Source organism: Oreochromis niloticus, linkage group LG20 (assembly GCF_001858045.2).
Source record: "Oreochromis niloticus isolate F11D_XX linkage group LG20, O_niloticus_UMD_NMBU, whole genome shotgun sequence".
NCBI classification, from domain to species: Eukaryota; Metazoa; Chordata; class Actinopteri; order Cichliformes; family Cichlidae; genus Oreochromis; species Oreochromis niloticus.
Window position 1 is genome coordinate 30,510,528 of NC_031984.2, and position 14,880 is coordinate 30,525,407.

At 39.0% G+C, this 14,880-nt stretch overlaps 1 protein-coding gene across 1 annotated transcript; it reads left to right on the forward strand.

Moving 5' to 3' along the window:
- The first annotated feature begins 125 nt into the window (after nt 1-125).
- zgc:171775 (STKc_p38 domain-containing protein) lies at nt 126-13,613 on the forward strand. The gene is made up of 12 exons (XM_003449107.5): nt 126-378; nt 1,887-2,016; nt 2,848-2,906; nt 5,809-5,920; nt 8,620-8,649; nt 10,467-10,514; nt 10,631-10,745; nt 10,862-10,933; nt 11,655-11,734; nt 11,918-11,996; nt 12,244-12,417; nt 12,582-13,613. The coding sequence occupies exons 1-12, from the start codon at nt 245-247 to the stop codon at nt 12,641-12,643; spliced, it is 1,095 nt and encodes a 364-aa protein (XP_003449155.1). The 5' UTR covers nt 126-244; the 3' UTR covers nt 12,644-13,613.
- The last annotated feature ends 1,267 nt before the right edge of the window (nt 13,614-14,880 follow it).

Consider the following 14,880-nt stretch of genomic DNA (forward strand, 5'->3'; position numbering starts at 1 on the left):
TGGCATATATAAAGGTCCAGATTTGGCTCGGCTGAAAAGATATATATGGTTTTACAGCTCAGGTCAGGCACGAGCAGATAACCCTCGATTCAGCTGCTCACGTGACCGGGGGCAGGCTACTAGGACGCGTGGGCGTGTCTCTATGCGGATCCTACCCTAGAGCTCACCTGTCAGGTTGCAAGACCGAGGCTGTAAAGAACTTTCTTGGTCAAAACCCGACTGGAAAACAAAACAAAACAGCGCTATGGAGTCTCCAGTGAAGGATTCCCCGGTGAGACCGGGTTTCCACAGAATGGAGATCCAGAAAACGACGTGGGACGTCCCGCATAGATACGCGAACCTGCAGGCCATCGGCTCCGGAGCTTACGGGACAGTGTGGTGAGTTTACCCGGGCGATGGCGACAGTGCAGACATAATTTGTATCGCTCCTTTCCCTACTGTGTACAGAAAACTATAAAATTGTTTTTGTTGTGTTTTTTGGTGGCCTACGATTAAGTTTAAAACTGCCATAAAAGGCTAAACATATTAAACTATTATTTGACGTGGTTTAGTACCAACAACGAATTCATCCCCTCTAGGGAAGTATTTATTATGGCGTTTTTAAACACAAAATGTAAAAACAACAACAACAAAAATAACAAAAAGATCCAACTCCAACAATCATAAATGATTTGGAAAACTGGTAAACATGTTAAAGTGTGTGGTAATATAATGATTTTCCATTAGGTAATGTTGCGTTTTAAAAGCGGCTTAGTGTGGCTTCATTTCTCTCTGCTTAGTCTGAATATATTTAAATTATCTTCTTGAAATGTTTTTCACTAAGGTTTCTGAATTTCTTGGAAATTCATTTGGCTCCCTGAATGGGTCTAGCTGGCTTTCTCATCTGTTAACAGAAACACAATTGTCCCCCTGAGGCCACTCAGCAAGTCAATGCAGGTTCTCTGATATGACAAGAATCTCTCCACTAACACAGAAGAACCCAGCCTGCAGGAATCCAGGATATCCCAGACATGGCTCTAGCTAATAAGCTACTGACAGACAGAATCGTATTACTGATATTATCATAAAGATTTTGGTTAGTGTTGCAGAATACGTGAATACTTTTCGAACGCTGCATTTCTGGCTTTACAGATAAATAGGTCACATAATCAAAGGCAACATAACATAATGTAAGTTAATGCAATGCATCGTAACAATGTAATGTTGCATTACGTAACATGACCTGATGTAAGATAACCTAATGTAACATAACATAATGTAATGTAACATAAGATAACTTGACATAAGGTAACATTATGTAACAAGATAGTTATGTTAGGGTTGGACCTATTCTGGGTTATTTTTTAGGCATTTACGGTGCAGTACAGCGCTGGTAAGTGTTATTTGGACCACATGTGGCCCAAATATCCCAACACACCCGACCGCTGGCATATATAAGGCAGACCTGCAATGGATTTGAGGTGACTTTTGTTGTGATTTGGTGCTATATAAATAAAATTGAATTGAATTGAATTGAAATTAAACCACAGTCAGTCAAAACCAGATGTCCTGCATAGGAAACTGCAAATGTGGGCTACATATGGACCAAACATTCATCTCTATGTTTGGGAAATTTTCATGGCTCATTCAGAGCTCATTTCCAAAAAGCAGCAATACTTATCAGTGTTTAGTTAATGAATGGATTGGTCAGCCATATGAAATATATGTATTGTATTAGTTGTTGTGTCAATGTATGACTCTATTAGTTCAATGACTTTATCAGCTCACTGATTTTTTTAGATTAGATTAGAATATTCAGCACCGAAATTAGTACAGATTAATAGCAGTGCTAGATTACAATGGCCACTGTGTTTTCAATCACTGAGTCTGTGGTTGGTCCCATTTAGCTCTGCCATCGACCAGAAGACCAAGGAGAAGGTGGCCATCAAGAAGCTCTACCGGCCTTTTCAGTCCCTCATCCATGCCACGCGGGCCTACAGAGAGCTCAGGCTGCTCCGTCACATACAGCATGAAAATGTAAGAAAAGTCAATGAAAATAAGATGATTTATTAACATGAAGCATTATAATCCCTGTCATACAGTAGGTGCTTATGCTTAATCCTTACTCAGACAGGAAGGTCAGACTCTAGCATGACAGAAACATCTGAATTTGTCATTTTTCTAAGATGTAAATTTGTAATTTGAATGACATTAGAAGAACTCTAGTATATCAAATTAGTGCTGTCAAAGTGACTCTGTTGGGAAAGATACAGATGAGTTACTTATAACCTTTGCTCTTTCTTCTCCTGTCTGGAAAAAAAGGTCAATTTTGAGGATAAGCACACTTTGTTGACCCTTCAACAAAAGCCCCATAATCTCATCAGTGGGCCTTGATGAGCTGAGACTGTTGTGTATTGGTGGAACCCTCATGGCTCAGTATTTTCCTTGAAAAACATTTAAATGAGTTTCAGCTTTGCTTCCATTGACATGTGGAAACATGTTTAAAAATGTGAATCACTTGTTGTTGTTGTTTTTAATTCAACAGAGGGGCTTTTTTTTTAACAATTTCTAACCATCACACTTTATTTTTAGATAATGCAAAGATGTTCAAAGTTGGATCCCTTTGATGTTAAATGACTCATTGTAACAAAGATTTTACTTTTATTTACAGCTTTGAAAACAGGAGTCACAAAGTCACAAAAACCCAGAACCCAGAACTAGTAGATTTTACTACCTATCCTACTACTAACACTGAACTGTATGTGACCCCCTGACAAATATAGAGCTCCTGAAGTGTTTCATACACTGTAAGTCTGTTCTTGAGCTATTGGTGTTTTACTAATTTCCTCACTGTGTTTTTCCTTAAAGGTGATCTGCCTTCTTAATGTCTTCACACCTGACCCCACACTGGAGAAATTCCAAACCTTGTAAGTTGAAAGTCAGGAGTAGCATTCTCCCGCTAGTTGTTGCAACTTGTTGAGACCCCGCATGCATGTGTGCGCGTGCATGTGCGTGTGTGTGGATGGATGTGTGAAAAGTTCAAAAAAGCTAGTGTGAGAGCAAGCTGATTCTTGTTTGTTTTGGCTGTGTTTTTAGCCGTTGTCCAACTGTGTCTCCACATGTAAAAAGCTTCAAATGCGCTATTCAGCTCCGTTGATTTGAACAAAAACAGAATGCAGTGACTTACAAACCCTGTGTTTTAAACCCAAAATAATACAAACACAATATATCAGATGCTAAAAGTAAGTAATTTTGATTATTAACCTCCTAAGACCTGAACTCTTCCATGGCATGCATCTTTAATTTCTCTTTGCTATTTGGGCTGATTGGGACCTGATGAATGTTAAAAGAAAGAATTACCTGATTTTGACACTAGCAACACATTTCAGCAAAGTATGTATCTATAATGTTAAAAACATACTGGGTGAAACATCTGACACTGTCATGGCAACAGGTCAGTAACACAACTGTGTTAAAAAAATCCCAAAGAGTGCAAGTCTGTCAGGAGTAAAGATTGGAAAGGGCTTCACCATCGTGACAAACTGTGTAAGACGCAACTTCAACAGTTTAAGAAAATGTCCCTCAGTGTATTTTGCTATCAATATGTGTGTTTCATCATCTACAGTAGATAATATCATTCAGAGAGTCTGGGTACTTCTCAGTATCTAAGGATGGGACTGGAAAAATAATATTAAATGGCCAGGATCTTCAGGCTCCCATGCAGAAGCAGATTTAAAGCAGGCACAGCTGTGTAGAGGAAATCAGAGCATAGGCTTATTAAGCAACAGACATGAAAAAAACTGTCAGCATTTACAGCCTGACCTCTCTTAGGTAAGCTTTCTTTTAGTAGTCTTCAGGAATAGTTCTCCAGGCTTCTTGAAGGACATTCAAAGCTCTTCTTTGTACATTTGCTGCCTTTCGTTCTGCTCTCTGTCAAAATGATCCCTCACAGTGCTCTAGTCCATCAATTTAAACAGCACCATCTCTCAGGTACTGTGTCAGGTCTTTGCTGGTGTTTTTTTCCCTACGACATCGCTTTCAGATACTTTGTCCTTTGTCCTCCACTTGTTCAGTTTCTTCAAAACTTTAAGGACTTCCATTTACCATGGTAAATGGTAAATGGACTGGTTCTTATATAGCGCTTTTCTACTCATCTGAGCACTCAAAGCGCTTTACACAACTTGTGCATTCACCCATTCACACCAGCACATTGTTCTAAGTGCTTTCTAAGTAACATTCACACACATTCATACTCCGATGGATGCATCGGAGAGCAATTTGGGGTTAGTATCTTGCCCAAGGATATTTGGCATGCAGACTAGGGGAAGCCAGGAATCGAACCACCAACCTTCCGATCAGTAGATGACCTGCTCTACCACCTGAGCTACAGCCACCACATCATGTCAGGATTTCAGCTAAAGGCTCTTTGGGACTCACCCTGTTAGTGCAGAAATACTATTTTATGCCTGTTAAACTGTGTAAGCCAACTTAGGCCAACTAAAACATTAGAGCATATAATGCACTTTGTGACAGGCTGCTGGTCCATATAAAAATTTAAAATGAGTTCTTTGCTCAGTTGTCCGTAGACACAACACTAATTCATCCTGGTTTGAGATTTTTTTTTAATGCCTGAATGACTCATAGGTCAGTGTTAAGTGTCTTAACGAACAAAAAAAGCATTCCTCTGCTTTTGTGCTCATTTTCAGTCCAGTCACTTATAAGGACTGGACTGAAAATATGTGAAAAAGCAGCCAATGGCCAAAGTTGATGCAAAAGAGAAGACGCAGCTGAAAGCAGTCAATGACAGGTGAAGACAATGAATGCAGGACAATGAACAGAGAGCAAACCTCTGTTTAAAAACGTTGCATATTATTGAACATTGAACACATATCAATGTAAATATGCCAGACTTAGCCAGAAGGCTACCTTTCATCTCAAAAACAATAAATAAAGAATTGAGCAAACCATCAGACAATGTACAACAATGTAGTCCAGACAAAAAAATACACAAAATAATACAATGAAATGCAAAACAACAAATAAATAAAAACATATAACATTACACACATGAGTTACAGCTGCAGTACTGTTCCGAATCTCACTACAACTTAACTTTAACTGATAAACCCTGTTTACTGACTGCTGTCTGTCTGATGTACAGACAAGAGAAAACTAACCTGCTAAGTGTGACAGTGTAGCAATACCACGACAGACCCGATGCTTTTGAGCATTTAACACATTTTTTCTTCTGGTTGCTGTTCACACACTCAGCTACAGCTCCACAGCTCACAGCTGACACATACACCACCACAACAACAACATACTGACAGACAGCACAGCCTTTTATGCTGGCGAGGTGCATCCATCTCCCCTGCAGCGGCACTGCGGACCACGCCCCGCCACAGACAGGGAATAACCAAAACACAGCAAACACTGAGACACGAAGGCTATGACTTTACAGCATACACAGGAGGACAAAGACACTCACTCAGAGACGGAACAAAGGTAGGCAAAAGGCGCAGTTCCTGAGGTCATGAGATAACAGTAACATCCAAGCATGAACTGAAATGAAAGAAAATTACAATGACTAAAACCCATCACAGCAAACAGTGCCAGGGAAATTTAAAAACATTTCACTTTGCAAAGTCACTGCTGTTCATTTCAGTTTCCACATTTCTAAACACATTTGTTTCAGGAAGAGGGGGTGCGACACAGTGGTAAATGTGTCGCACCCCCCACATGCTGGTTTACATTGTCTTTGTGCTTTAAATGATTTGTAAACCGCTGCTTTTAACAACTGGCCTCTCACTCTTGTTCTTTTCCCTCTAGTTATATGGTAATGCCCTTTGTAGCCCAGGATCTGGGCCACATTATGAAGACCAAGAGATTAAGCAATCGCATCGTCACATACCTGTTCTACCAGCTTCTAAGAGGCTTGAAGGTGAGTGCTTCCTTGATTTTTATCACTGGCTTAATGAAGACTATAACATTTTCTCAGTCGGGAGGCTGTTTAAGTGTGATACATTGAGCTGAAAGTGTTTACTGGAGCGTAATCTCGCTCTCAGTCAAGCAGCGAGGGATGAAACCAGTGACAGTGCCAGTGTTGTGTAACACTTGTGGAAAGGTGAGCTGTGAGGTGCTGCTTTTTGAGGTGCACTTCTTTCCATGCTGACGTCTTAGTAAAATCATGACGGCAGGTTGAAAATGGCTAATTCCGCATCTGTTTTTTTCCCTTCATCAGAGGCATCAGTCTCATTTGTTACTTTGATAGACGGCCTAATCTTGAAGAATCTGTCTCAACTTATTGTACTGTCTATAACTAGGATGCAGTATATCTGGATCCAAGTCATGCCATAGATATGAACATATGAATATGCTGTCCGAGATGAGCGCCTCTCTGTGGTTTGTATGCTGTGACTTTTTAAAAGCCAGATTGTCTAATTAGTGTTTTAATGAAATCACCAGGTTTGCTAGTTGCAAGCAGTGTTGTTCTGTTTTCATGTTAAAAACTCAATTATAGTAGGTTTAACATTGAATTGATAAAGAAAGGAGAGGTACAGCTTAATGCAGTTGTAAGCTCCTCTGAGCTTTCACCCTCCTACTCCTCCATGACTTCACCTGACAGCAGTAAGTTTGACTCCCCTGCAGACATTAAGATGATTGGTCACTTTGATCGACTGCCAAATTATTATTATTATTATTATTATTATTATTATTATTATTATTATTATTATTATTATTATTATTATTATTATTATTATTATTATTATTGTTATTATTTAATTAACTATGCAACCTGGTTGCATAACTACTGCCTGATGTAATCAGACTGCCTGCGGTCATTGTGGTTGTGGCTAGCATTGTTCTGTTTTCTTGTGAAAAAGTCCCTGCTCACAAATTGCTTCTCATCCACAATGGGCACTGGGTGCAGTCACTTTAGCCCTGCTCAGTCTCCCTGAAAGCTGGTTTGTCCTTTGAGCTTTCACCTTCTTGCTCTGGCCCTCCTCAACATCATCCCCGGACGGCTATACATCTGTCTCACTCACAAATAGGAGTTAGTAAGTTCTGCTGACCAATATAAGAGACATTGTACAAAAGTTTTGTTTTGAAAGAGTTAAAATTACTCTACAAGCTGAAATACTACTGAAGATAAGAACCTAAGGTTGAAGAAACCATCAGCTAACCTCCCTTGCAGCCATGAAATGCAGAAGCTGCAATGCTCATGATTTTTAAACGAAAGTTGATGCGCTCTGTTGCACCAACCCCCCAAAATGTGGCATCAAAAGGAAAGCCAGGATGTCCTCTTGACACTACAGTAGGACTCTGATACGTTGCATAATTTCTGGTTGATGGAGAGGTTTCAGACTCATGTCGCTTACAGAGGACAAGAATGAATTGCTGGGTCTTAGGAGTATATGGAATAGAATAGAGTGACATTTATATATTGCTTTTCTAGTACTTCTGACCAGTCAAAGTGCTTTAGGCTAAACACTTCAAACACTCTATCTGCCTCAGATCCATGGCCAATTTAGGATTGCTAATTAGACCAGCATGCATGTCTGAGATCTGTCGGATTAACCCAGAGTCCCTGCAGGAAATTCACACAAGCACAGAGAGGACGTGTAAGCTCCAGTTTGAAGCATGAATCTTCTTGTCGTGAGGCGATAGTGCTAACCACTGCACCACTGTGCCGCAGTCAGCAAGTAACAAGTCTAAACTGAATGCTTTAAGGTAATAAAAGACTGCATCAACAGCAGCAGCACAAGGTGAAACATGCAGAGTGAAAAAGAAAGACAGTTTCTTAACATGACGACATGAATGTATTCGCTCAACTCTGTATTCTCAGATATTTATTGAGAAACATGAACAGTCTCTATGTCTTCAGACCATAGTTGTCATCGTCCTCTCAGGCCTTTTGCTGTCACTGAGCTGAGGGGATTCCTACGTTTTAAGAATGACCCAGATTGTTGGTTTTCGATGTCTCTCTGACAGGTTTGCTGTGTTCAGCCTAATGATGGTTTCCTTTACTTCTTTTTTCCTCATATTGGGAGTCCAGTGAACAGCTATCACATACAAGTTGGAATCAAATTCAGATCTGCTTAATCGGCCTCACCTGGCCATGAACTACTTGTCAGAAAATTTTCCAATCACCACTGAAAATGGAGGACTGTATATAAATATGGTGTCTCCTCAACACTTAATGGCATAAATTTGTTAAACCTTTGATAAATCTTTATTCTTCGCTACACAAACTGAAATAAATCTTGCAAATTAAGATAGCAGTTCTCTGGACTTACTAAGTTGTTCTAAATGCAGTCTATATTATTTAAATGTAAACTGTGTTTATTTTAAACACTCAGGAGCACACCCAGCCTGTGTGAATTCTGGTTTCAAAGTGGGAAACAATGCCAGCTTTGTGTCTTTGAATTTAACTGCCAGAATCTTTGATAGCAAGATGTTTTCTTCTTGTTATCAGTGCTTCTGTGACATCACAGCAACTGGGTTTTGCGGGTGTGGGTGGAGGCTTTGTTTACAGAGTAGTAACTGCCTGCTATATTAAACATTACTGTCTGTGTTCAGCTGATCTACACATGCTGTATTATGCTGTAGGTGTAAACTGTTTCTTCTCTTTCTTCACAGTACATTCACTCTGCAGGGATCATTCATCGGGTGGGTATATGAACATTACTGAATGTTAGACTTGCCGCATTCTCAGAATCATGTTTGCCTCTAAAGTGCTGTTAGAAGAATAGTTTGGCATTTTGGGAAATCTACTTTTTAAATTTCATGCTGGACCAGTATGATGTTCGAGCTAGCTAACACTTTAGTTAGCTTAGCATAAAGATTGGAAATATTCAGCAGAAACTACCTTACCTGGGTCAGTGTCATTGTTTTGTTTTGTTTCTTTTTTAGCAAAGAGGACAGAGACCTGCAGCCAGCATAATGAAACTTAGGACTCATTGCTCATAGCGTTAGCACCCATGTAGTATGTGGTCTAACAACTCAGCCTTTCTACTTGATTTTAACACATTACACCTCTATTTTAAATGACAGCAGTGTCTGAATCAAACAATATTTAAAAAAGTCGCATGGGAGTAGACTTCATCACAATTCCTAAGCTATTTTCAGATCTTTCAGAACTCTTTACTGAGATGACAGTGGCCTGCATCTCCTTGGATGTTTCAAAGTATTCTCCATTGGTAGAAAATAACTCACTGTGAATTTGTGGATCGCTGGAACCTTAAGCCGTTTTAACATATAACTCCTGACAATTTGAGGGGGGTCGGGTTCAGATATTTTTCACAGTTATGCCTTCTATCACACTGCAGGACTGGACAATCACAGTGCTATCGGGTCGGGTAAAGTGTAGAAAAGTTTAGGGCTGGAGTGCATGTGTGAAAACAGTTTCAAGAAGAGCTTAGTAACCCTTTTCACACTGAGCTACTTCAGTTGACTCCAGTCCTCAATTTTGCATTTACATTGGGTACTAGTAATGACATATTTTAGTCAACTTTATGTTTCTGAAAATTGTCCAGTGAAGTGATTTTGGCATATTTACTCTTTGTCACACAGGCACTGTTAGCCTTAAAGCTACAGTCCAGAGTTTAGACATAGATAATGACATTTGAGCACAAACTTCACATTAAAAAAAGATGTATAAGATAATTTGGTATAAAGTTGTATTGTATTAATAATTTTTAACATGAAATTCTTAGATGTAAAATGAGAAAAAATACTATTTTTCCATTTTCATTCAACTTTCATGCCAGACTGAAAAAAATGCACATTTTTCATTTTTGAGACCTACTGTCTTTGAGGAATCTAATAATTCAGGTTCATTTTGAAATCTGCTCAAAGGCATTAAAAATGAAGCTACCTAACCCAAAGTATCAATGCACAATTTTGTATACATAAAAATAAATGGAGCAAAATAATTAAGAGTAATAAAAGAGCGATTAGTAACTCATTTCATGCGAATAGTCTTGCAAGGCAACATGTGATCAGTTTTTGTGTTTACATTTAAAAACATTGTCCTCTGTGTTTTGGCAGTGTTTCAGAAATAAATTTCTTCCACATGAAAATGAAAAGTAGACATTTCTGAGATGTCATTGCTTTTTACCAGCATTAAGGTAAAACTGTAAGTACAAGGTGTACACAGCTCTTGGAATGACCCACTAAACAGAAAAACATTACCTGATACAAACATGGCCACTTTCCCATCCCTGTGCATCCTTTATTATAGCTCCTCCTTTAACATTTGCCTTCTCTTTGAACATCTTTAATGACCACACACCGACTTTACTAATTTCCAGGTCAATGGAAATAACAAGGAGTTATATCTTAGAGAAATGAGAAAGGCCCACAGTAACTGCTAATACCCCAAAAGGATGCAAACATTCCTTTCTCTCTAAGTAAAGAAGCCATTCAGAGTGTTGAACATGTTGAACTGGGTTTTTTTTGTATTATTTTAACTTAATGTCTTGTAGGATCTGAAGCCTGGTAATCTCGCTGTGAATGAGAACTGTGAATTAAAGGTAAGATGAAAGAAAAAAAATGTGTATACAGTCAAAAATCAGGAGTTAAAATAAAATAGGCAAAGCATTTCATTTTAACTGTAGATGAAGATGCAACAAAATATCTCTGATCTCAGATTCTGGATTTTGGCCTGGCAAGACATACAGAGAGTGAAATGACTGGTTACGTTGTAACACGGTGGTACCGAGCACCAGAGGTCATATTTAACTGGATGCACTACAGCCAGACAGGTAATGATGTTGTCTACCTTCAAAGCAAATAGTAATTTGTTTAAGATATAAACAGACTGTTGCAACATGTTACGATGTGCTAATACTCAGGTCCTTTTTTGAACTCTTCTCCACAGTGGATGTCTGGTCAGCTGCCTGTATACTGGCTGAAATGATCACTGGCCAGGTGCTTTTCCGAGGACAGGACAGTATCCACACATATATTTTAATGAAACTCTGGATGCTCAGTTATGGGGGACACAACCCAGCATGTTTTCTGGTTATTTTAATGTTAAGGAAATAAAAAAAAGTCAGGTGAAGCACTGTAAAGGTTTGTTATTCCTGGTGTCTCAATGACCAAAAAACTGAGAGTATGTTATTGCTAATGGTGATGTTTGCAGGAATATTTAGTCAGTTTTTTATCTATTAAGTCCAACTTACATCACTCAAGTCTAATGCTAAAACTTTTAATAAGGTAGTAATAATAATAATGATAAGGGAAGAAAAGACTGCGGGAACAACAAAGATATATTTTTTAATAGTCCCTTTTGAGGAAGGACAGCACTGAACTCTTGAGTATGTGATGATGAAATCTGGCCTCCCTTCGAAGAACATAGCACGCTTTAATACTTCCCTTAAACATTTTAATGAACAGCTCCCAGAGAACTGGACACAATAGGAAGTCTTAACTGGGTAACTGGGTTTTTACCATAGATAAATGATCTACTGTACATAAAGGATGGATGTGGCCATCGTGCTACTGACCATTTGTTTTGGACTTTGTATTTTAAAGCTTCACTAGCACCATGTTAGTGTTTTGGAGCCATATTTATTTGAGTGCTTTCAGCTAATGCTGGCAAGCTTACTCTGCCAACAGATCTACCTCGTGCATGTTGAATGTTCACGGCCTTTCTTAACGAGCTTGTTCAGGTATCGATCAGCTGAAGAAGATCCTCCGTCTAACAGGAACTCCAGACTCCTCCCTGGTGCAGAAGATGCAGAGTAAAGATGTGAGTTTTGCAGTCTGGTGTTTTTAAAAGGCTGTGGAGCTGCGACAGCTGTTTCTGGAAGGGCTTTGTCTGCGTGCCTTACTTTTTACACTCTCCATGTGTTGCAGAGATTTCAGTTTGGCTGTTGCTGCTGATCTTTTCTGTTTTATAAAGCTCTAACATGGAAACAAATGTGTGTTTCAGGCACAATCATATGTGCGAGGTCTCCCTCCACAAAAGAAGAAAAACTTCAAGGAAGCGTTTCCAGGCTTGGATGACGGTGGTGCGCTGCTTTATTTTATTCAATCTTGAATAGTTTTCTTTACAAAGATGTACCCTCACACTCCACTTAGATTAAAGCTCAAACCAGATATTTAAAGTATGCAATGTATGCATATGTGTATATGGAGAGCGTGGCTGCTGAATCCAATGACGCACATTTTACATGTGTGATGAGTAGATTTTACTGCAGTGAATCTTTGAATTAAAAAAAATCAGCTTTAAAGTGTTTTGTGTCTCGATACATCCAGTTATAGACCTGCTGGAGGGGATGTTGCTGCTGGATCCTGAGGCCAGGCTGACAGCTAAGCAGGGACTGTCCCACCCTTACCTGGCTGAATATCACGACCCAGACTGCGAACCAGACGCTGAGCCCTATGACGACTCCTTCGAGAGCCTGGAGCTCGCCATTGGCGAGTGGAAGAGTAAGTGCAGGTGTTATGTAGGAGAATGGAGATGATGGAAACTTTGACAACATGTGAAGACATAATTTATCAGTACTGTGTGTGTGAAATGAACAGAATTATAATACTATCCAAATTTCAGTCATATTTTTTTAACACTGCTTTCCTTTCTTTTTTCTGAACAGGTCTGATCCACATGGAGATCATGACCTTTGACCCTGACCACCCTAGGATGACGGCCATGTAGACCCCTTCAACTGTTTAGGTATAATATATGCACAAAGTGAAAATTTGTCATATAGCATCTTAAACGTGTTTTTGGTGCATCTGATGTGTATTGCAGTTAAAATGCATTTCAATACAGGGCAGCTTTATTTTGTATGGCGGCCTCTACAGGACAATAGAGTCTGTAAGAAGTAACGATAAGAGTAATATTCCTTCATTGTGGATTGCTTTGGTACCTTCACTATGCAATGAAAACAAATGTGTTTGCAAGTGTTGCTGCAGGTAAAATACATTTGTGATTCAAATGTAAGTAAGCTTTAGGAAATGCAAAAATGTTATGTTGGAACTGGTGCATGTGGATATTATTTGTTCAATGATCTGTGGTGTTTGTAATAACTTAAACCACATTTAGAATGAAAGGCAAACAAAATAAAATACAAGTTCATGAAAAGCAGTTCATACTTAACATATTTCCTTTTAACAACATTGCAACATTTGTTTGTTACGCTGAAGCGGTGTCTGCTCATTTCAGTAAGGATGAAATGTTTGGGGTTTTTTTTTTTTATGGCGTATAGCTTTAATTCAAGGTTTTCATCTGTAAAACGTCCTGTGTCAGAATGTTTGGAAAGGAAATGCTAATTAACAATAAGTTTAGAAGATCCAGTCCAAGACTCCTTTCACATTCAATAACAATTTATTTCACTTATCACTGAATTGTCAGTGGGAACAGACGTGTGACAAAGTCAAGATAAGGTTCATAAGTACAGAGGTTTATGGTTAAAAGCTAGTTACAGTCACTTTACATGGGTGTATTTGTCTTTCTGTATGTTTTTGTGTCTTGTATTCACAACAAATATGGGTATATTGTGCAGTGTTACTCTCTTCATTTCATAATGATCCGAATCATTTACACTGTTGTGTTTATGTTTGTTTGTTTTTTGTTACTTCTCTTCTGATTTCAAGAAAAAAAAATATTTCAATAAAAAAATAAAAGGAGCTGTCTGTTTTCTATTGTGGTTTCAGTTTGGTTTCAGTAGAGGGCAGTATAGCATTACAGGTACGAAGCACAAAGTTACTCCATGGTGGCCTATACCTGAAGTTTCATATCTTACACATACTACTACTACTACTACTACTAATAATAATAATACTTTTCCCCCCTTTTTTGTCTGTCCCATCCAGCACTGTTTAATCAGAATTAAAGGACAATAAAAATGTCCAACAGATTTTATTTTCCCAAGTAGATCACTACGGCTTTGCCATACTGGTCCACTTGATTGATCTTTAGTATTTATTTGATTTATTTATTTTTTACTTTTCAATTATTACAATTGGAACAGACATGGTTGGGGGATAGGAAAGGGAAAGAAAAACAGGGGAAGAGGGACAGAGAGAAAAGACACTAAAAATCTGCTGGATGTTTTCAGCTGGAAAACAAAAGAAAGCAAAAAGAGAACAACACGGTAGGGAAAGCAAAGCAGCAACCTAGATAAGCATAACTAACAGCAAATAATAAATACTGAATTCTACTGAGTGGCACACAAGACCGTCAACGGACGATATGCTTAGAGGCAGCAGCCAAGGAAGATAGTGTGTGTCTGTGAACACCTGTGTGTGTGAGTGTGCTTGTATTCAGAAGGTTTCTTCATGTAACTATCTAATATAAGGTGTGGGGAGCCATAACTCTCCTCCCCAGGACATGAACCACCAGGCCCCAGACATCTAGAGGGCCCCCAGAGCACAAGAGCCCAAGGAGGACCACCAGAGGGGCATCCTCGCCACCCTCATAGAAAAGAGCTGAGGAGGAGCCTTGCATCCTCGGGCAGGTATTCCTATAGAATGTATATAAACGATGGACATTATGTCTGCTAACATTTTAAAATCAGGTGTCACTGTGTAAAACTGAGGGATACTGCAAGCTCATTTGTGATGAAGTATTCTAATTGTGAGCCAATACTTCATCCTCATGTCTGACTGATCTACAAAATGATCTTCTATTCAAAGAGCTGAAAGTAGCAGTTAACTCAACTCACTGTGCTGGCCATTAAAAAAAACCCAAAATTTAAATGCAGCTTTATTTCCTGGTCAGCCCAACATGCAGTTTACCTTACTTGTTGTACCTCACCCTCATTGGTCAATGAGGGTTGAGCAAATCCCACCAACCTTGGAAGTAACATTTCTTCAGGGAATCGCCATAGGACAGCTTTCCATCTGCAGGATGTCACAGACTGCAGCCGTGGTGAATAACAGCAATTCAAC